The sequence below is a fragment of the Crassostrea angulata genome, unplaced genomic scaffold (genome assembly GCF_025612915.1).
Source record: "Crassostrea angulata isolate pt1a10 unplaced genomic scaffold, ASM2561291v2 HiC_scaffold_47, whole genome shotgun sequence".
Classification (NCBI taxonomy): Eukaryota; Metazoa; Mollusca; class Bivalvia; order Ostreida; family Ostreidae; genus Magallana; species Magallana angulata.
Window position 1 is genome coordinate 124,224 of NW_026441602.1, and position 24,800 is coordinate 149,023.

The following is a 24,800-nucleotide window of genomic DNA, read 5'->3' on the forward strand; positions in this document are numbered from 1 at the left end:
GTGTAGGAAAGAATCTGTATTTTACAATCAATTGATTTATTTACACATTTATACTATAGTTCCGTTAAAAAACACAACTAAAGCTTAAATTTCATGTACTGGGAAAATATGATTCAACAAAAAAATGTTGACAAAAAACATATAATACTATGTTAAACTTAAACGCATACAAATATGTTAGAATAAAGCAGATTGTGACACAATAACAATTGTATTTTTTCAGCAAACATATCTTCAGGTCAGAACCTATTCAAAGAAGAATAAAGGGGCTAATTAACATGTTTTTTTTAACATTATTTTAACAAAATAAGTGCGACTCTTGATGGTCATAGCTTAATTGACCCCGATGTTTTCACGATGTTGAAAGGTTAAATGTAATCTTATTTCTAAACTAACATCTACTATACATGTTTCCATTGTAGTTGACACCAGTATCTACCTTATATTAAAACCCCTGTCACACCGGATCTGCGTCCTCAAGGCGATTCCGCTGCGTCCTTAAATAATGTAAAACGCCAAGGTAAACGTTGACGAACGCCATGCGACGGCGCGCACTTTGAACATGCACAAAGTACGCGCCGTGGCTCTGCGTTCTGATAAACACGCCGTAGGAGCGTTGTGAGATCGCCGTGACAGCGCCGTAAAATCTCCGACAGCGCCACGAGAGCTCCGTCGGTCCGTCGGTGCGCTTAAGGAACGCAGCTAATCGCAGTGTAGACGCAGTGATAAGTCAATTGCGCTTGCGCGAAGACCTCACGGAGTCCTTTGGGATCTCACTGCGTCTCTATCGCGCTCTCAACGCGCATCCACAGCGTTTGAACAAGTTGTTTTCCATTTGGTTGCGTTCATACAGCGACCCCGAAGAGCTGTTGCTGCGTTCATCGCGCTCTCGTGACGTTTCTTTTGCGTTTATACCGCACTCTCACGGCGTTTCTAGTGCGTTGTCATCAAGACCACGAAAACTCGAAAAATGGCTGTTGTACAATATCAAGCGATGCAATAATTATCAAACTGGATGTAGATGACTATGTAAAAAGTAGCATTTGCTAATATTCCTAGACCTATCAATGGACGTAGAGGGAATTCATGCCATTTGGTTCTAATAACGGATCTTTTTTGTAGACCTGACTACTAAGAGTTTAATCCTAGTCCTTCACAAATTGTTTAGAAGTAACTATGTTTCAATTACAATGTACCATTTCATAAAATCAAAACAATTTTTTAATCATTTGTTTACTAGTTACTAGTTGTATATTCTTGCTTGTTTCCCATACAATTGTACAAATTAATATTAACCTACCAAGAAGTAAAGAGAGGCTTGTGCACGCAGTCAGCGCGCAAAGCACGCCGTGGACGCGCGGTAAAATCTCCTAGCACGCCATGAGCGCGCGGTGTAGACTCAGCGTGAACACGCCGTGGGGACGCAGCTAGGTGTGACAGGGCCTTTATAAATAATTAGTTGTTATTAATTTAAAGTTTTTATATTTGTTATTATTTGATGTTAATATTTTATCTTCAAGGTATTTGTATAACAACATGATAACCAGCATTGAAAGCATCGTCTTTGAGAAGTTACCACAGCTTCAGGAACTGTACGTATAAATAGAAAAAAGACAGATAGATAGATAAAGATAGATAGATAGATAGATAGATAGATAGATAGATAGATAGATAGATAGATAGATAGATGATAGATAGATAGATAGATGATAGATAGATAGATAGATAGATAGATAGATAGATAGATAGATAGATAGATAGATAGATAAAGAAATATTAATTATCTATCAAATTGCCTTGATACTTAGTCATATGGTACAATTTATTCTAAACCTCAAATTAAGGTGAAATAGCACATCATAAAAAATATAACAAATAGCTGACATTTGATCGAAACGACATTTTCTTTCATTAAAATGATTTTATCGACGGCAACATGTAAGTTACCGCAAAGCAGAGTCCGTACATCCCGATTTGGAATCCAACAGAAGCTGTTGTTGTTACTTACTAAATTGATTTTTTTTAGGTATTTGTTTTTATCACCAAAATGTAAATTTGCCATCAATACAGTTTATTTATCATTAAATCAATTATATGATTTTCTTAAAATCAAATAATTTTCTGTTTATTTGAGTGACTTTTCCAAGTGTGGTATCCAACTTTAATAAGAAAAAAATGTATCTACAACACATATGATTCATTCTATATTTTCTTTTGATGTAAGGTAGCTGGGGGGGGGGGGGGGGGGGGGTAGTTTCGAACGAAATACCCGGCCAAAAGTTTTAAATAAAGGGAAAACCTGAGGTTTGGCTAGGTTTTTTTAGGGGTTTAAATTGCTATAATATTTTTTGTAATCATTTTGTGGATAAAGGGGCTCATTTCCATTCCATTTAAATATAACACTTTAATACTGATAACACTTTTAATCAGAAATGCAAAATTGTGTCCAGAATTTTCACTTTCAGTTTTGTGCTTGTAAAGTAGGGTAGGTTCAGAACACGAAATGTCCCTCATAAAGAAGGTGATTGCACCCCCTTCCCTTAGTTGTTTTGGTGATTATTTGCATGGGTTGACGTTAAAGGTCATATGAAACGATATCCTGACCATATTGAGTTATATACGGGAATGAGTTCATAAGTGCCTATTTAATAAGACTGACATTGTTTTTTGAATATTTTATGCAAAATGTGAGCGCCACAGTCGATCAAAATCACTTATTCGCGAAAAGGAACATTGACTTACGCGGCTTACCTCCCTTGCTTATGACGTCAGTAAGACCCAATAGCTTTATAAAGCTATGTTGTGAATACAAATATCCATGTCATTTTGGAGCATTTTAAAAGAAAAAAAATACTATTCTATATAAAAACTTGTATAATTATAAAATAATCAACCACGTCAGTATTTTTTCTCTCAAGAAATAAAATTGTGTGCGTTTATATTTAATAGCGTGTACATATTCAGTTTCGAGACTGCACGGAGAATGAATGATTTTCTTCATAGATCCACATGCAAGTATAATATAATTTTAATATATGCGTGTATATATGTTTTATTTCGATCTTTTTAATGAAATTGACAGATTAAAAAATAACTGATCGTTTATTCCCATTTGCACGTTCATGCAATTCATTAAGATTTTTTTCTAAACTTATAGGCCTCGTGGTGCCTCATTCGCTTCACGATTATACTGTTTGTTTCGCTTTCAAATTCACAAATATGTTACCATTTAATTATTCTTAGTCTAAGAGAAATTTCTTTAAATGTTTTGTTTTTGAAACGTGTACTTATATTTATATGTGCGGTGTTTTGATTTTACAACGTGTATGTGCAGTGTTTACTCACAGATCCCTTCTATCTCACTTCCTTCCGCAATTTTTTCTTTCGTTTTTTATCATTATTGATGCTTGTTCTTAATAAAATCTGTGGATTATCTTCACATTCGTTCACAACTATTTTTATCAAACAACCGATTAATTTTACCGATACATTTCTTAATCCTTAAATGCCATATTTCCGCGATCTGATTTAATAAAACGTTAATACACGTGTACACAAAGTATTTTCTAAAGATATTTCTACATGTATATATCAAGAAGTCAGAAATTTATAATATTTTAAAATAAAATTTAAGAAAAATTTTGCGGCATTTAACAGCAGCTCTTAAAAACAAACTATGTCCACAATGCCTCAAACATTTTCATTGGCCTGTCTTATACTTTTTTATGTGACAAATCAATTAGAATGCTTTAATTCCCTTTAAATGTAGCTCAATCATTATACCTTCCGAAGAAGAAAATGATGTTTCCATTTCAAAAGGATAAGCATAATTCATTAATTAGCTGTTAATGTTGGAGCATTTCTTTCGTTTAATTTCCACTGCAGTACGGGATCTTCATCATGAAAGCTTATTCATTAACGACCAATTAAAACTAAGTCATCTGTAGGCTACTACGAAATCAAATTGTCTCATTTGAAAAGAAAGACACGTTCATATATGCAAAAATTACTAAAATTCAATCGATAAACTTCTTTAAAATTACACTAGTTTTAATGCATTGTTTACATCGGTGGGCCTGTGTGACGTCATAAATCCACATAATCAAGAACGATAAGCGGGGAAGAATTTTTTCAGGTGCTCAGTTTTCACGGTTATTTCTCAGTAATGCAAAGGCAAAAAAATCTTACATCACGTATTTTAACATTTGTTTATACCAAGCTTTATGAAAGAAAATCATAGTGTTAAAAATCGTTTCATATGACCTTTAAGCTATACAAATCCAACGGTAGTTCATGGCAGTTGCTCGGGACTGGCGCGTGGTGCTGGACCAGTGAAAATGTGAAAAAAAGGACATTTTTTACAGAAAATATTGAGACCGTCCCTGGCTATTCTATACAGTGCTTATATATATGTATATGAAAGTTGTACTTGTTTTATTCGGAAAGGTTTAAAAATGCTCATGAGTCAGGACCATGTGTCCCCTGCATGTAAACCAATTCTAAAAATGAACTGACAAATTAGATCACATATATGAGCACTATCTGCTTCACATATCCTCGACCAAATATAAAATATTTCCTGTCACCTAAACAGTGTCTATATAAAAAGGCAAATTTATGATTAATTAGTACAAATGCCGGTTTCAAAGGTTTTCAGGGTTCAATGTCAAATCGTATGTATTTTCCCGAAGGACTTCTTCTGATTTTCTTCACTCATATATGAGCTTAGATGGTAAAAAGGGTGGGCCTCGGTCATTTACAGAACCACAGGAAGGTGAGAAAGCCAGCAGCCATGGAAAGGTTACCTAATGTCAATATATTTAAGGGTCCCTGCTTATGACCTGGGTTTGTGATTCCTAGAGAAAATGCCATTCTTCACTCGGTGTCATACATAATAAACAATATTTAATTTTAGAATATAGGAATACCAAGCTTTTAAATGTACCTGTATACTCCAGTATAATCATATTTATTTCAAGGTCCAATGAAGAAAAGTCTGAGCATAGGCTTTACTCCGTTACAATTTTTCTATCATACACTTGTGTAGTATAAACTATGGATTGACGGTCATTTAATTGAGGTTCAATAAATGAATTCGCTCTGTTAGGTCTGGAATAGGTTTATTAATCATAACGATCATTATATCATGCAATACTGCAGTTATATTTCTTCACTTTATCCATCTATGGCAAATAAGTTGTAGTTTAAAGGAAGAACATTAAAATACTTTGAAAAAGCCAAACCGGAGAATGTGCTTACTGAAAAACATTTCGAATATGAAATCATCCAAAGCACAAATTTAATATTCCTGGTTATTCGGATATCAATATACTAAAAGTATAAGTTCATCTTTAGCAAACAATTTATATTTTCAAATATATTCATTATTTTAAGTTAAATTAGATATATAATAGCTTGAAGACGCCTATGGCATTTGCCAGCGGAATGCAATTTATCCTTGTGGATTGTTCAACTTCTTTGTAACATTGTTTTCTTCTGGGTATAAAATCAGTACAGATTTTTTGATGTGTAAACATAAGTATTCCCGTATAAATTGCCTATGTTTTGTTTATTGATGTTTTAAAATTAAAAAGATTAAATAGAAGTGTTTGCCCATGATTACAATACATATTACGATACATATTATCAATACCAGCCTTTATATCACAATTTTGTTTCCGCTATTATTATAAACTTTTCCTTAAACTTGTCAAAGGCAATCGTGACTAACATTAATAACGTTCGATTTCCCTCACGTAAAAGACGTGTACAGAATGTTAAGATTATATTCATGGACTCAAAAACCAATTTGATAAATGTTTAATAAAATTATTGTAGAATGAATCTAACGTTTGGGAAAATGACAAAGTATTTTGTGAAATCCTCACAAGAACTTTGCTTAAATAAATTATTGTGAAAAAATCACGAGAGCTGCTCATTCATTTATATTTGGTTGTGTGATTACATTACATAACTGTATCAAAATTATATCTATAATTATAGGATCTGGATTGTAGTGTAACGTTACTGCAAATTCTGAATTGTATTTGTATTTGTATTTTTATTAAAAGGTATGTTGGAGGAAATCCCTTTCAATGTACATGTGCTTTACAATCGTTTGTGGAATTTATGCAAAGAAAGGGAATTCTACTACAAAAAGAAACATGGTATGGTACACCGACATGCAGTTCCCCTGAACACTTAAAAGGAAAGGAAATCATTAACGTTTCTTATCACGATATGAGCTGTGACTCAACTTCCAGTAAGTATTCTAGGAAATTGATACATTTCTTGACTCAAATGTGAAGATCATTACGGTCGGACACGTAAACAAATTAAATCACGCTCAAATAGGCATTATTAAAGAGTGATCCTAATATTCTCTCTATAAAAGTCAATGACGAATGGTCAAAATTAAAAAAAGAAATACATGTACTAATATGTATATTACTTAGTATATTTTCAATTGTGGTACAGTCCCTGAAACGTTCTACTTTCACACTTGAACAGTAAGTGAACGATGAGCGCACTCTAAGCATACGGTGAACGCACTCTGAGCAAACGGTGAGCGGAATTTGGTGAACGCTAATGAACGGTGAACGATGAGCGAATGCAGAGCACAAACGGAGCGCAAGTTGAACGGTGAACGCGCGGTGAACGATATGTGAACGCTTTGTGAGTGCAAAAGGAACGATTTATGAGGAATGTCTCGATTGTTATCCTAACATTGTATTTGGTCGGTAATCAGGAAAAGATAGCTTGAAAGTTGACCAAACAAATTTAAAATAAAACCAAATTTTAGACCATAATATTTATTTAATCAAAGAATAATCGAGTAATGTAATAATAAAAATGTCTAATTAATACATAAAACCGAAAAACCTTAGAGCGAGATACTCTTAATTACCAAGAAATCTGAAATATTAAATCGACCGCGGAGTATACACGCGGAGTGTACACATTTACGTAAATAAACAAATAATTAAGCCATTGCAATTTAGTTTTCGTTAGATATTTGTATTTAAACGAACAAAGCAGATAAAGAACTTTTAGTTTTTTGTTAAAACTAACATTTACATCAGTTTTTTGCCCTAATCATATAGTAATTAAATGAGTTTAACAGTAATCGGCTGATTCGTTCGGCGAAATATGTAAACACGATTCAGGATATAATATTTACTTTATAAATCACTTTAAAAAAATAGTATTTATTGATAAATCGTTTGGATTTATTGTTAATGTATAAATTAACACGCATTTATGCTTACATTCCCTAAGCTGATTTTTTATTGTCGAGCATGGATATGTTTGTGATCGGACTTCAAAAGAATTATTATATGAATCGTGAAAAGTACACAAATACAACGTCCGTTCCTTATATTCATATATGTGTGTCGATTCGTTTGTTGATTGAATTCTTCTGTTTTTAAATGACTGGACTGACGTCTTAATATTATTTGAATAGCAATGTATCGCTGTATTGTGCAACTTAGACTTTTTACAGTAACTGCATACTTACGCCATTTTCGAACCAACAAAAATAATGCCTGTTTAGGAGAGTGATAAACAACAACAACAACAACAATAAAAGACCTGCTCAAGAATGTGTACTTAAAATTCACCGGATTAAATTCTTATAAAAATGATGTTTTATGTGTAATATGTTTCCTTCTACCCTTACGCAAGGGTTCTTTTCTCATTTTGCTGAGACCGATTATTTTCATTTAGAGTTCCGAACGAAAATGAATGTAAACGAACTGAACGATAAGTGAACGCTGCAGGAATGGTGAACGCATGGTGAACACAACGTGAACGCTTTGTGTACGCACAGTGAGCGCATGGTGAACGCTTTGTGACCGGTGAGCGCGAACGGAGCGGAGATCGCAAATGACCGCACGGTGACCGTACTGTGAGCGCACTGTGAGCGCACGCTGACCGCAAGGTGAACGCTTTGTGAACGCACAGTGAGCGCACAGTGAGCGGTGAACGCGAACGGAACGGAGCGGAGCGATGAGCGCAAATGAACCCACGGTGAACGCACTGTGAGAACACTGTCAGTGCACGGTGAACGCACTGTCAGCGTACGGTGAACACACGAAAAATGGAAAAAATAGAATGTTTTAGGGACTGTACCAAATAAAACATGATTAATTTTTGAATTACATTATCTTCATCTTACAAACCCCACCTTTGTAATTGTTGTGACATATGCCGTACTGGTTTTTTGACAAAGGTGGGGTTTGTAAGATGAAGATTACTACAATTCAAATTGTTTTACACCTGTAAAATGATTACTATATAACTCTATACGAAAAAAGTCCAGCATATTGACTTTTGGACTAGAGCTGATGGATTGGAACTGTTAAAATTGACTGTTTAAAACGACTGTTGACCAGTGACGCGAAAACGAGTTATTGAGCATTAAGGGTATAACAAAACAGTTGTTCACTTTATCTCGGGCAACAGTTGATCAATCGGACTGGCTCGCAGACTGTTGCCCGTGACCTCTAATAATGTAAACTGTCTTACTACAGTAAACAGTCATATGATGTTGATGAACACGCATATATTAGACTATATGCCAATGACGTCATGAATAAACATTGGGAATGGAATTCAATTTGTAATTTTATAACTACAAAGATAGTGGAGATTAGAATTTAAATAAAATGCAATGATTTTTTTCACCTTGAGGATATGTAAGTAGTTGAATGTGGCATGCTTAAAAGCAGAATGAATCATGATAGATAAATTAACATTTATTAAGATAAACAACTTATATAATTCCATTAAAATAATCGAACTTCCTTTTTTTCCTGTAGAATTATATAGTTTTATACTTTAAGGCAAGGATTAAAGCAACAAAAAAAAGTGAAATAAAATTGATTTTAATTTACAGCAGTATATTTAACCAAACAAGTAAAACAAATTATATAATCTATCCCCTCCTGGAGAAAAAAAACTTTGCGGAAGTTTTAAGTTCAGAAAAAAGATTGAACGATTATATTGCGTCACATAGCTTAATACCAAACTTTGAATATTACGTGAACTTTTTATACTATTTTTATCTAAAGTAAACAAACGTTTCAAGATAAAGTACAAAATTATATTCAAAATTTATTTAAAGCATGATCAGAATTATTTTAATAATTGTTATAAAAAAGTACTTTAAAAGGATATGCTATTTCTTTGACTCTTGAATGATCGATTCATTGGCCAAGTCTTCTTACTCTCTGAAGAGAGAAACTATTATATAAATAGTGCCTGCTTGGGAGGGTAACTGTTGAATTTGACACCCCGAGAAAACCATTGTCAACCGACGCGAGGGATGTCAATTTCAACAGTTACCCTCCCAAACAGGCACTATTTATTTTATTATACTGAATGTCTTAATTTTAGAGAAAAGTTTACTCCTCTTATATAGAAATGAAGTTAATTTTACGGCGAACCGTACGCGCATAATTTACGCGCATGTAGCAATTCGTTGTGTTACCCTTTGCCAAGCGTGTTGCTTACGCTGAGGATTAATAGAACGGATAACCAACTGCGTTTAAACCAATCAGATTTCAGTATTTAACATGAAAGTATAACATAACACATTGTCTATTCAAGGAGGCTGGTGGTAAACAAATTACGTATCATTTCTACCAAAACATTTTAGTGTTTTAAATAACTATCATTTAGTGAAGATAAAAAGCAATAATTATTATTAATCTGAAAAATCAAAAATATATAAACCTTTTTAGAGTTCTTAAGGTGATTAATACATTTTAGGATTAATTACCAAGCACTCTTACGGAAAATGTTTCAAAAGATCAAAATTAAAAGACTGTAATGTACGTGCAGGAATCAAGCGTAAGCTAGTGTCAGTTTTCTAAATATAGATTCCATGAGTTTATTTGTGCATGGATTTATTGTAGAGCCAGCGGTTACTCTTCCTAAGACAAAGGAGGAATCCAATTTTTGTGCTTGTATTAATTTCTAGACAATCATATTTTTGATAATAAAGAAACAAAAATAAAGTGTAAAAGGAGAAATAATTTTAAGTTAAACAGCATATTTTAAGAATGTTTTACACAGCTTTAAATGTAAATTTTTACAAACCTTATATTGGTCTATGGTAAACAAAAAAATAAATAAAAACAGAAAGTGCAAAATAATATGTAATTATTTTAAAAATTTTAACATTATCAGAATCATAAGTTTGCCCTTCATTTTGAATTGAAAAGAATATGATGAAAAAAAACCCTCACATTTAGGTCCTCTTAAAGAAACCATACTAGAATAATCAGAATTAAATGACTATAATTTTCTGCCGGAAATGCAGAAATAACACGTTAGAATCGTTTTTTAATGTAGACAGCATGAGCTTACTTGTACATGAATGTATTGTAGAACAAGCGGTTACCCTTCCGAAGACTAAGGACGATGTCCCTACACAACAGATAATCAAGACAACACCAAGAATTGGAGACCAGCAAACCACAGGTGAAAGCTGACGTACCTTGGCTAAACTTGTACACTAATATCAACCTAGATGTTATATTTGTGTACTTGATAAGTTTTTGGTTTTTATTCTCATCTGCCTAATGTACAACCGGTACCACACAGATTGTTAGTTTAATAGCGCCAATAGAAGATAGAAATTGAGACATGCTAAAAAGTATTTTTTTTTAAATGTAGAATTAATGAGTTTACTTGTGTTTTATAGAACCAGCGGTTACCTTTACAAAATCAAAAGACGGTGCACTTACACGACAGACAGTTAAGACAACTCCGAGAATCGGAGACCAGCATACCACAGGTAAAAGCTGACACTAGTACACTAATATTAATCAAGACGACTCTAATTGTGTGTAATTGTTGACGGTTTTTTGGTCACTGAATACAGTACAATGAACATAATTATTATCATGAATTGTTGAAAAATGGAACAATTCAAATTTCGCGATCACAAAACAATATTAATAGCGTCAATGAAAAATACCATTTTATATATGCAACCCCCATCCCAAAAAACCCAAACAAACAAAAAAACCAAACACATTGTTTAAGCTTGCTGATTCTGGGAAATTTAAGGCAGGCATTTGAAATCAAGGTTCATTAATCTAAAATCAGTGGAGCTACTTTTGACCAGACCATGAAATCTCCAGGCAGGTATATGATATATTTAATTTATGTTTATTATATTTAATTTATGTTATATGTGCAACTTTATATTTTGTTGGAAATTGAAAATATTGAATATAGTTAAAAGCTGACAATATGTATTATATGGTTAACATATGCATAAAGTTTTAGATTAAAACCTCAACAAAACTATTCTATATGGTATTTTTCCTACAAAAACCCGAGAAAACATTTTTCGCGCAACATTTCGCTTGCTGAACCGTAGTAAGAAAAGATGTTCAAGGTCAACGTGCGTTCCAAAACGCCGAAGAAACAAAACCAAAGCAGCATGGTCAAACACGGGTATAGTCATTGAAAATGTTACTATTATTAATGAATCAAGGTAAGAAAATAATTGCAAATAATTATGAAATATATTACACTTGCATTGATGTCATAGATTGTTTACTTTTATCATGCAAACATAGATGACAAAGATCATCCAAAGTATGTATATGTAAATATACAACAAAATGTACAGGTTAAAATAGCAGCCCTCCGTTTATTTTAAAGGAAAATCCACTAGCGACATTCCTGTTGGATTAAGATAACTCTTCCGCTAGAGAGAGATTTCTCAAGTGGTGACCTTACACATCGAGGTAGTTCTAGTGTTGGTACTTACTGTGGTTCTTGACCTTGCTGTGGTGTGGGCGGCAGAGGAGCGCCATCGTTCTACTCCCTCACTATGGACGAGCTCTCCCATTACCTTCAAGTATGTAACGGATCATTGGGTACTTACATCAGGTACAGTAAGTTACAAACAATACAACTGCAATACATGAATCTCTTATGGATTTATCCTTACAACATAAGACCTATGGATTTTTTATTGAATATGGTGTAATGACTAGGTTTGACATTATAACTTTCTTTTCAGCCCAACACCACTACATACAGAATACTACGCCCGAACAGCAAAGCTACTAGAAACATCAATAAGACACATACTTTCTGATAATAATATATTGTTCCTGCAATGTTTACTTTCTAGCAAACTTGATTTTTTTCCAAAGGTATGTTGCATTATAGTTTGGAATTAATTATGTGTTTTCCTTTAAGTTAGAATGCTCCTTCTGCTAGAGAGAGAATTCTGTACTGGTGAACTTGAACATCAAGGTGGTTCTAGAGTTGGTACTTACTTCGAGTCTTGACCTCGATGTGGTGTGGGAGGCAGACGTGCACCATCGTTCTACTTCTTCACACCTGGTGAGCTTTCTAAGTATCTCCAAGTACATGTATGTAACTTCTCATAGATGTGAACTTACATTAAGTATGACGATATTTTTGTATCCGACGTGATGATGTCATATCCATGCCACTGTTTCAAATAATAGCATTATGGTCAAAATATATTTTTTAAAAAAATATTAATCAATGAAAAGTCATGTATCACATGTTGTATAATCGTTTGATTTAAAATTGATGATAGATAGAAAAAGAAATTTTATATAAGAATTGTATGTTTATTTTGCTGATTTGATTATTTTTCTGTACATCTTTCTAACAGATCCAGTTTTGCTAAAGATGAATTTATTCTACATTAATTTAATATTTACTATTACCTCTGAAAATAGTTAAGCTTTTGCATTCAGTTAGCTATTCCCGCGTATAATTGACGTCTATGAACGACTATACTCTGTCCCGGGATATTGCTTCCACCACTTTTCGCTTGATATTTCGATAATAATAAATGCCTTTGTGCTTAAACTACGTTCATTCACCAATATGAAAAATGTCCAGATTATCTGTTTTGAAACGCCCCCTCTACCGCTTCAGGTTTCAATACACATCCCAAAATAGAAAGTCTACGGAGATTTTGCATTGTATCAGCCATTAATAAGCCCGGGTATTAACATTGAAAAATTTAGCGAGGTGTTCCGAGTACTTCCGAATGGAGAAAAGATGAAAACATTTCCCATTATAAATCTCCGTAAGAAACTTGTTTTCGTACCTGTAAATTTTAAAGAGTGAAATGGGATAATTTGTTAATGAAGATATCTTGGATATTTTCCATTTCGTCGATTTCAACTGCACTTCTTTCACGGGTATGTGTATTTTTATTTAAAATGATCAAAAAGTGATGGAAGCAATAACTTGGGACAGACTATAGTAAGTTTGAACCATCTGTTTATTTGCTTCAAGCCATAATTTAAAAAAAAATCAGCTCTAACAACAGAGTGTTCCAGATTACTCTTTAACATACTGATCGTTTTGGCAATAACCAAGTTTTCCTGCAATGCTACAGCCAACGTGTTTCATTTTTCTTAAATGTTCATGCACTGAAACATTTGCTAAGCACGCCTCAAATGTGAATTCAGTTGTTAGACTGCATTTATTTAGTACGTTCCTACGATTAGAGCGGATCTTATTATGACTCAATAATTTGTCAAGCTGGTGTTTCATGTTCATTTTGTCCTCGATATTGTTAAACATTATTGGCAATCTGTATAAAAAGCTTTAGTCATTTTAACACAATTTTTCAATGCTATAAGGATATCGTCATTTCCAAAGCAACCAACAACAGTCCGAAAGCTCTTGGGGGAAAATAAACCAAACCTGAAGTGCTCATGATATAATATCAAGCAAAGACCAGAACCAGGTCAAAATTGCTACATCGTTCTTAACATCTTGGGAGTTAGATGGAAATCAGCAACCCCGACGGTGGGACAAACGAAAGTATTTAATTTATATAATATGTACATTATCTTGGATAAATATTTAAACTTTGGTTCAGTATATATCAGTGTCAACGATATATTGTATATAATGAAAGCAAAAGTTGTCAAAAGAAATGTATGTTTAGTTTAAATACAATAATGAATTAATTAATCAAAAACGAAACTTAAAACTCGATTGCTACTTCAAGCATAAACAATAGTACCCCATACTAAAGAATGATTGACTTAGTTTACAAACAGAAAAATACACAGAGTAAAAATAAGGTAAATAATTAGAAATGATACATTCTTCCTTTTAGATATTTTACATGAGCTGAATTATTTTAGGTGCAAGTGGTTCACTGTTTTGCAGATATCTGTTGAGATACAAATAAAGGTATGAAGTTGCCTATTGATTTCCAGAATGTGTAATGAATTCACACGTTTTGACATTCTCTATTTGACTTCCAAATTTCCGCCCGTATTTTATATTACAAACTGTTCCATTTAGTCCTGAAAAAGATATAGATAGTTTTTATGCAGTAATGTATTAATTAAAAACGTTAGCTTCATTTATCGTAATCAATCATAACTCAAGCATCTGAATTTACCTCCTCCATTCGGCTTCAGCAGTCAACAATGACACTATGGTGGCAGGCTCATTTTCTCTATCTACCAAACAGACGGCACAGATGGACAACATTACACTTTCTAATTCGGCTTAATATAAGTTTATATATATATATATATATATATATATATATATATATATATATATATATATATATATATATATATATATATATATATATATATATATAAAAGTTTATATATATATATATATATATATATATATATATATATATATATATATATATACATATATATATATATATATATATATATATATATATATATATATATATATATATATATATATATATATATATATATATATATATATATATATCACCTATGTTGTAAAGTATCATTTTCCGCTTGTTTTTCTCAACAAAACTGTTTGGATTTTGAAACCATAAATGTTTACTCCTTCTTTAATTCAAACATTCATTTGTTTTGTTTTTGTAATCGTAATTCTAGTAATTAAGCAACTACGCCAACTGATATTAAACTCTTAATTGAAATAAATATGGTGGATATTCTATTTTTAAAACATAATGAAAAGTCAAGTGTTCCTGGGATGTGTTCGATTTGAGAACCAGTACTGTTTAAACACTGCACAATTAAATACGTAAAAAGAGTTTTTAATAAATGATAATTGTTAGCTACACATTCTATAAATGTGAGCCTGATATATTTAGTATAAATCATTTAATTACCACTGAAAATTCATTCAAACAACTGTTTCATTTTTTTAGAGTCAACAGTGATATTGAAGTATGTTCTGTTGTATGATCAATTGCCTGAGATTGTCATTTCGTACAGGACACATCACAAGGCACATACATCTCGACCATCTGAGTTGTTATAATACTTGCTGGAATGAATGTGTGTTTCTAATACCGCTGTTCTTTTTAAAAATAATTTTAAAATAAAATGTGTACCAACACATGTTATAAATGTGACATTAATATGATTATCATATATCATTTGATTTCTAGTGATTTATTTCTACAACTAATTCATTTTTTAGATTCAACAGTGATATTGAAGTATGATCACGAGAATTACAATGTTATGTTGTAGGATCGATCGCCTGTCACTACGCACAAGACATATCACATGGCACATACATCTCGACCATCAGAGCAGTTCTAATACTTGCTGGAACAGGTATGGATCTCCTATACTGTAGTTGTTTCTTTTCCTGTATGTTTCGTTGTTGGTGTTGTTACTGTTGCTTTGTTTTTATTTAGTTTTGAATTAATGAATCATATCTATTGACGATTTATAACTGGTTTGGTAATATGAGATTATTCTAATTTATATGTAATGTAATTATTATTTATCTTAACGCACTTTTAATTGATGTCAATGTAAGTCTTTTTCGATTTTCTCTCAAGATATTTAGGCATGCATCGTTCTTTTTAGGTTTTGATTATAATAAAAAAGTAGTTACCTACCTAATACCTAAATATCACAATGTTCATGTAATGAAATATTCATAAGATATATTATCATAAGCCCGAGGATATTAAATTATTAAATAATCCTTGATGTATCTAGTTCCGTTTTACAAGTCAAAGAATTAAATCGTTCTTACAGAGAGATAGGCCGGTATCTATACAAAAAGTACCAAGTCGTTCATACAGAGAGATAATCCGTTGTCTATACGAAATGAAAGATACATCGCAATTGCATTTCCAAAACACAATACACACATTACACCAACATTTGTATTCATCATCTAAATTTATTACAAAAGTAGAATACACGTAACACACAAATTCTACAAATCTGCATGAAAATATCATATAAAAATGAGTGGTTTTAAGAAACAGTTTTACCTTCAGGTACGTATATAGCATGGAGGGGTGAGGGGGGGGGGCAGCAATTTTTGTTTTTAATTTACATTTAATTTACAAGAAGTAAATTAACATATTAACATACGAAGTTAAAGGAACGCTATGTTCCCCCCACCCCCTCTCACGGATTATGATTTTCATGATTTTTAGAAGTTAGAATATTTTTGGATGAGTTTGTTTATTTAAATAGTAACTTTCGTATAGAACAGACATTTAACATTCTTTTGTTTTTGTCTCTTTTTTACCGGTTTACATTTTTTCTTTCTTTCAGATTAACCCTCAAATGTTGGATGACTTAGTTGGATTCATCTACTGTTTTGGACTGTTCATCCACTCAAATACGCTGCGACCAAGCTTATCGATATGACTGTTTTGATCATATACAACTTGTGCACTTTTTACCTCTATAACATTATCATTAATAATTAAGATTAGCTATATTCAGATATTTAAAGATGTATTAAAAGTATGATCTGCATTTTTAATATGTGAGACGCTCAACGTAAAATTGTTATCCTTTTTCATATGACCCAAAATATGACCTTTTAAAAAAGGATCAAGTAGTCATAGCATGTAAATTTAATGTTATTTAAATGTTATTCTGAGATAAAATGTTATTGGTTTCCCGTACAAAAAAACCCTATGTACGCTTTTGTTTAACATTAACTCCTTCCTTTTTATCCGGTAAAATAAATAAAATAAAAAAATGGCTTTGTGTAGTAAACTTAGACTCAAAAACAACAAAGCTAGCATTGATTTAAAAATGGTTAAAATTTGGTCTACAATCTAGTTGGCAGATAAAATGCATCTTAAAGAATGAAGTTGATTACTTTTTTTCAAGTATATGTGATAATTTTAAAGAAATACTTCTGAAAAATTATACATTTATTTTGAAATTACTCGTAGTCCAATAGTTTGTTTACTGTATTTTTATCATCTGACTACAGAATATTCAAGGTAATGTAGTGTGTAAATGTGTCTTCTTAATATTTCTTTACGTATATTTTTATTATTAGATTTTCTTTGTTTTGTTTCTGGGTTATGGTCACACTTTTAGCTGAACTATTTTGTTTCATTTTACTTCATTTTCAACATATGGATGACTTCAAATTATTGAAGAAAATCTTAATATTATATTTTATTTAAAAAGCGAGATACAGAGACTCAGTATTTTTGTTCAAGATTCAAGACGTTGTTAACGGCAATGGCATATTTTGTTTCCGTATGTAATGTATTAGTAAGTTCCATAAAGGATAACAACTCTCAATAAAAAGAAAATTATCAACATCCTTTCTTTATATGTAAATTGTGTTTAATTTGTTAAAGAAATAGCTTTTTTGTTGTTTTCTTTATTGTTCAAAATCTGAAAACAAAAATTTTACAAGATGTTTTTATTCAACTTTATTTCTAAAATAAAATGTAAATAATGTACCTCGCTTGTAACTCGACTTCTAACGTTTGAATAGTAAAAAATCATCTATATGACAGAAAAAGTAACTGTATTGTAGTTATCATCTGAAATTGTGACCAAGTCCCTCTAAGATGTAAACAAATAACTTGTATATGACCTTTTTGTTAAAGCTCATGTGAGTTTTTCTGATCAAAATATGGCTGGTGTCTGATGCCTTCCTGTCTTAGGTCAATGCGTTGATTGCTTGCATTTAATTCTTACTCTATGAATTGAATTGATTTTTGGAGATTTTTTAGCTTTGTTTAAATGAAGAACCATGCCATTGTTTTTCAGGAAAACAAGAAAATGCGGTTTTCTCTTATTTTGCCAATTCAAGCAGTTTTGCAAGTTTCCCTTTAATCTAGTAATCCTATAGTTTGAAGGTTCTGGCTTATCTATTTAACAAGTAATTTTATGACATTGGTTAGGTGAAACGTGAAAATGGCGCCCACGCGTTATCGTTTCCCGGTATTGTACACTGTATTCATTAAGCCATAGAACAAAGTATAATTTACTCGAGGTGGCGATGGCTTTATAGAATTAGATTTTGTCAATATATCATTCAGAGAAACATCTGAGCATTTTAAAGATGTTATTTCATTTAAAAAAAAGTATTGTATAAGCCCATATATTATGTCAATATGTACCAAAAATATGGGGATAACGTGAAATGTTTGCGCTTTATCAGCAAATTTTTAAAACGCCTCATGGTAAATTTGATAACATTCGAGACAATCCCGTAGGAAATCGGGGCGGTAAAAACATTTTTTTTTAAATCTAGAAATATTGTAATAGAAGTAAATTACTTGTTTTCATCAACACATCTAGGGTAGAAATAATTAGAATCGGCCTCATTAATGGTTTTTATAAAGATACACTATTTATTGTACGATGGTAAAAGAGACGCGGATTATTCACCAACGAAAATCATTTTTGCGGAGAGCATCGCCCAAGGATGATTTTATTTTACTGGAGAAAAAAATCTTCATATATCCTAAGCATTCATGCAAGTAATATAATATACCGAAAGACATTCTGGCATTTTAAAAATTACGTCGTGTTTTAAAACAAAGCAAAATAAGTCGTGATTATTTGACTTTCTATGTCTATATTTTCCTTTTATTCATATATTCAAATCATGTATGGTTTCTGATATAAATAAACATAATACTTTTCAACATTTAAAATTATATCATGTCTGTCTATGTTATGTGCTTATCGCGACTCTTACATGCCAATGAAATGAAAAATACCGAGACTGCAAAAGTGGTCAAATGTAATATCTATTCAGGAGAAAGGGCGGTTTTTTAACCCTGTTACGTCTCTGCCTAGATCAATCAGATGGCGGGTTAAATAAAATTATTACAATGAGGTACAACAATGTTTTTTGTATTATAAAAGCTAGCTAACCAACACAAGTTCGGTTCTATTATATTCACTGGAACAATAATGCGATTAACATACAATAATAGTTTAAAAGAATCTTTAAATCTAATGAAGAAATAATCGTAATAAATATTTTAAAAAAAAAAACTTTTTAAATTATCAAAAATTTATAAACTGGTTATTTTTGTCAATTGTTTACATTGTGAAAAAAAGTGACTTTTCATCAGGTGAGCGGTATGGCTCATGGGTTTCTTTTTTCTGATGTTATACATTTTAAAATATATGTTTATAAAATATTGTTTGATTGAAAGATGATTTTTATTACTTATTTTGAGATTCTTTGTTACAATTATATTAATATTCTGGTATTCAATGTATAATGAAGGAATGTTGAACAATTTGGAATAATTTTGAATTACTTAGATATGTATAACTATTGCTTGATTTTAAATCAAATGTACATTACTGACAACATATAAGAAGCAGGTCGGTTTGCACCTTAAACATTTCTGAAGACTTACCGTCCCTTGATGAAAAAAGAAAATTTGAATTTATCAAAATATCTGCGCTAAAAGAATTATTTATTTTCATATTTTAATAAAAAAAACGATTATGCATATAATCTGGTTAGTTTTGCAAAAGTATACCTAAATGTCAGTTTCGAATGCTTTCTTTTATGTTTGTTCATGGTATAGCTGATTATTAATAAAATTGTGTTGAATATAATATATTTGTTTTTAATTGACATAATTAATTACATAGGAATTTATTTTGTTATTGGTGTTTATTGTTAAAAAAATATACATATACAAGACGCTTTGATAATAAATTGTAGTAATTCATGATTTCTAGTTTTGTTTTGTCACGTTGAAAATTTTGAATTTACCGGTGGCAGTAAATACAATGTGTCATGATTGAACCAAACAAACCTCGATGAAATAAAAATAAAGTAACATTAGTATAGTACACTCTTTGTTTAATGGTGTTGTTCCTTCTGCATCTAATGTCTTATAGGGCATATGCGTGCCTCCGATGTATAGAGTTTCATTTGATCTTAAATCATGGACAATTTATTAACATTGTCACAACTGACCTGTTGTGATGGGTTCTTTAAACATTTACCCCTTATGAAATCATATGGATGACTCTTGTTTTCCAATAAACAACAACAATATGAAAAAAATAAACAATAAATTTATCTACATATGTACAAAGAAATTATAATCATAGTTCTCAACGGGCCTCCATAATCTCGTGCGTCTTTCTACCACGTTCCACCACTATCCACCACGTTCCACCACGATCCACCACGCTCCACCAAAATCCACCCCGTCCCCTCAGGTTAACAATAACTTAAGAATTACAAAATTGGTCACCTACAATTAACACACAATTTTCTAATAAATCATTACAAACATAAGTTTTATGCAAACCCACTAAAGGCTACTATAGCTTTAAAAACAAGTAAATTAACGACATTATAATGCACACAGTAATACGTTCTTATTCTTGTAGGTGAATATGATCAAATACGTACCAGATAATTTATGTAATAAATAGCAATACAATTCATCCGCCGACAAACAATATCGTAAAGTTACACTTACTGAGTTGTGGCAATAAAAATACAAAAAATGTAGGCAATCAGGTCTCGCAACGCCAGCGCCAACAAAATCCACACAGGCTACATGTTCCCTAGATCACACAGCAGGGGAGACACAAGAGACACACCCAAGTTCACACAGCAAGGGCTTAACATACACGAAAATACTGCTCGGCGTCCAGACCTCTTCTCACAAAAGTCAGCCCACACCCCATATATATAGTCAGCAAACTCACCAAACAAGTTTTCCTACTCTAGATACTAAATATAGCGACATCCGGCAACACCCCTCATAAGCTTCTACGTAAACCTGCCAAACAGGTTCGAAGAGAATCCCAATCTAAACATAGTAACATCGAGAACGGAACAACCCAGTGACCAATAAAGCGTAAATAAATGAACGATAACTTAGATCTATAAACGATAACTCTTACATTAAATATAGTAGACAAATATAGAACCAATTATAATAAAATATATCATTGGCATAATGTCTATTGTGACAATACCTCCGATCCTAAGACAAAAAATACAATTTTGTGAAAAACCTACTAAAAACTATGTACACACACTGCAAATTACTCTGGAAAAACACGACTGAGAAAATCAGCCCCAATATTATCCACACCTTTGCTAACTTCTGTTCTAAAATTGAACGCTTGTAGAAAAAGAGACCATCTCATCAATCTACCGTTGGATGCCTTAATCTTCTGTAAATGTAACAAGGGCCTATGGTCAGTCTCTAGAACAAATAATCTACCATATAAATATGGATGGAATTTCTTTAAAGCCCATACAATGGCGAGACACTCTTTCTCAACTACCGAATAACGCTGTTCTCTGTCTAGCAGTTTCCGGCTTGCATATGCAACAGGATATTTGCGTACGTCATGCTCCTGCAGTAACACTGCGCCAATGCCATGGTTAGATGCGTCTGTTCTCAAGATAAATGGTTTCGTCAAATCTGGTAATCTGAGAATTGGACTAAAAAGTAACATGGATTTTAAACGCTTGAATGAATTTTCCTGTTCAATTTTCCATTCAAATTTGTTTGGAACACCTTTCTTTGTTAGATCAGTTAAAGGAGCAGCAATTGTAGAAAAATTGGGAACAAATTTCCGATAATATCCTATCAGACCAAGGAAAGATCTAACCTGCTTCTTCGTTTCTGGTCTAGGTGCTTCTTCGATTGCTTCCAGTTTCTCGGTGGATGGTTGTATCGTCCCTCCTCCAACAATATGGCCTAAATACTGTAGTCTTGTCTGCGCTATCTCACATTTCGATGGCTTGGCAGTCAACTTCGCCTTCCGAAGTCTATCCAACACCTTTTTAAGTTCTGCAATATGTTCTTCAAAAGTTTCTGTATGAATAAGAATGTCATCAACAAAACTGTCAGTGTGATCTAAACCTTTTAAAACTTTCCGCATGAGCCTGTTAAAGGTTGCTGGACTATTAGACATCCCGAACGGCATTACCTTGAATCTGTATAGCCCATCTGGTGTTAAGAAAGATGTTAAATCTTTATCTTGTTCTTTCATAGGAATTTGCCAATACCCTTTACACAAATCAAGTTTAGAAAAGAAACGACTGTTACTGATTTTTGTCATAATTTCATCAGGATCTGGCATTGGTTCAGGGTCAAAAATTGTTACCTTATTCAAGTTACGAAAATCCACGCAGATTCTCTTGCTACCATCGGACTTCTTCGCAACAACAATCGAACTAGCGTAAGGTGACTCTGATGGTTCAATAATGTCCATATCGATCATATTCTGAATTTCCGCTCGAACTGCACTCCTGACTGCATACGGAATCTGATATGGTCTGTTCCTGATTGGTTCCTTCGTAGTTAGATGAACCTCATGCTGAATAAGGTCAGTCCTACCAGGTAAATCTGTCAAAACATCCTGAAATTCATTCAAAACAGTGTTTATGGATTCAAGTTGATCTGATGCCAGTGAGCAATTTACCTTAACATCTGCAAATGATTCTGTCGCTTTCATGGGGAGAAGATGTAACAAATGTTCATTACTAGAATCCTCCGTCTCCTCTGATTCCAAAACAACACATGATGCAAGCGGTATTCTTGAGTCTGGCATTTGTTCTTCTCGAACATAATATTTCTTCAATAGATTCACATGAAATAAGCGAAGTCGTCCATTCATATCGATCTTGTAATCAGTTTGTCCTACCCTCTCGGCAACTTTGAAAGGTCCTTTCCACTGCATTAAAAGTTTGTTATTATCAGTTGGAAGTAAAAGGAGAACGAAATCACCAACCTTGAAATATCGAGACTTTGCCTTTTTATCATAGTTTTTCTTGTAGCGTTCCTTGGATTTCTGTAGTTCTTCATGAGCCAGTTCACACGTTCTTGCCAATCTTTCCTTAAGGTCCAATACATACTGGTAAGTAGTTTTCACTTCAGGGTCGTTCTCTTCCTTCGTCCACAATTCCTTCAAAACTGCCATCGGTCCTCTAACACTTCGGGCATAAACAAGATCAAATGGAGAAAATTTAGTACTTTCTTGAGGAACTTCTCGATAAGCGAATAATAATGCGGGTAAGTATCTATCCCAATCTTTTGGTCTCTCAGAACTCATTTTTCTTAACATTGATTTCAAGGTACCATTAAACTTTTCCACTAGTCCATTACAAGCTGGGTGATATGGAGTTGTTACCAATTGCTTAAACGACAACAGTCGACCCACCTCTTTCATTACATTAGAAGTAAATTGCGTACCCATGTCTGACAGAACTTCCCTTGGAATGCCAACTCTGCTAAAAATGTCCACCAATGCTTCTGCTACTGTCTCTGTATCAATGTTCTTCAATGCAGCTGCTTCTGGATATCTAGAACTGTAATCTACAACAGTCAATATATATCTATTTCCTTTGTCAGTTATTGGATATAATGGACCTACCAAGTCTACAGCAACACGTTCAAATGGCGTGTCGATGATCGGCATCTCATTCAAAGGTACTTTAATCACTTTGCCTCTAGGGAATGTTCTTTGGCATACATCACATGACTGGCAATATCTCGTCACGTCTCCCTGTATCCCCGGCCAATAGAAATTCGAAAGGATCCGATCTAGGGTCTTCTTAGTCCCCAAATGCCCTCCTAAGATACTATCATGCGCAATCTTCATGACTTTCGTTCGTAAAGGTTCTGGAACAACAAGTTGCTTATAATGTTTTGTATCACTAACCTTTGTTGAATGATAGTGTCTGTACAACAGTCCTCTATCGACGCTAAACCAAGTCTCAATGTAATCACCGATCGTTTTCTTCCTTCCTGACGCTGCATGTTCGTGGTATACGTTCGTGGTCGTGGTATATGGTCCAATGTCAAATCAGCATCTACTAAACCTGTCACATTTAGTTTCTTCATACCTTGGTTTTCTTTCTTCTTTTGAGCTCTAGTCTGCACTGCTTGGAGAACTTGACTGCACTCGTTCCTTTCTTCTTTTCTGCACCACTGAAGATCTGGATCATTCTGATTTCTGACTCCATCAATGTTACCTAGGATAAGATCATAAACAGGTTCTTTCATGCATAATGCTTTGACATTACCAGTGAAATAGGGAGTATCCACATAAATGGATGCCTCTTCTACGTTCCGTACTGTACCATCAATCAAAACACATCTCTGCACTTCTCCAGTCAGCTGATCATCTGTGACTAAATCTCTCTTCACAACTACTCCACTACAGCCAGTGTCCCTTAAAACTTTAATCAGATTTCCACCAACATAACCCATTTGAACAGGCATATTTTCACATACCTTGCATACTCCTCCAAGTACAGGCAAAATGTGTCCACAAGCAAGTTTTACCTGTCCATCTGTGACACAACACTCCAACAATTTATTTGTAAGGATACATGCTGATCCCATGTGCGGCTGATTTTGACATGGCATGACCTCGTTGGTTGTGACTTCTGTGGAATTTGGTAAACTGAAACTAGAACTGTCATTAGATTCATCACAGTTTAACTCACATTCATGTGGATTCTGTAAAGCTGCTGCTTTCTGGATGCTGCGCGAAGGA

At 33.0% G+C, this 24,800-nt stretch overlaps 1 protein-coding gene and 1 long non-coding RNA gene across 2 annotated transcripts in view; both read left to right on the forward strand.

Moving 5' to 3' along the window:
- LOC128168779 (leucine-rich repeats and immunoglobulin-like domains protein 1) overlaps positions 1-12,375 on the forward strand; it is a 101,238-nt gene extending 88,863 nt beyond the window's left edge. Inside the window, exons 3-6 of the mRNA XM_052834939.1 lie at positions 1,521-1,592; positions 6,072-6,262; positions 10,396-10,488; positions 10,712-12,375. Of these exons, the coding sequence (XP_052690899.1) occupies positions 1,537-1,592; positions 6,072-6,262; positions 10,396-10,488; positions 10,712-10,815 (444 nt within the window). The 5' untranslated portion in view covers positions 1,521-1,536 and the 3' untranslated portion in view covers positions 10,816-12,375. The remainder of the gene's footprint in view (positions 1-1,520; positions 1,593-6,071; positions 6,263-10,395; positions 10,489-10,711) is intronic.
- Positions 12,376-15,200: 2,825 nt separating this feature from the next.
- Positions 15,201-18,843, forward strand: LOC128168780 (uncharacterized). The gene is made up of 3 exons (XR_008241449.1): positions 15,201-15,335; positions 15,534-15,620; positions 16,584-18,843. It is a non-coding gene; the product is annotated as an uncharacterized LOC128168780 (long non-coding RNA).
- The last annotated feature ends 5,957 nt before the right edge of the window (positions 18,844-24,800 follow it).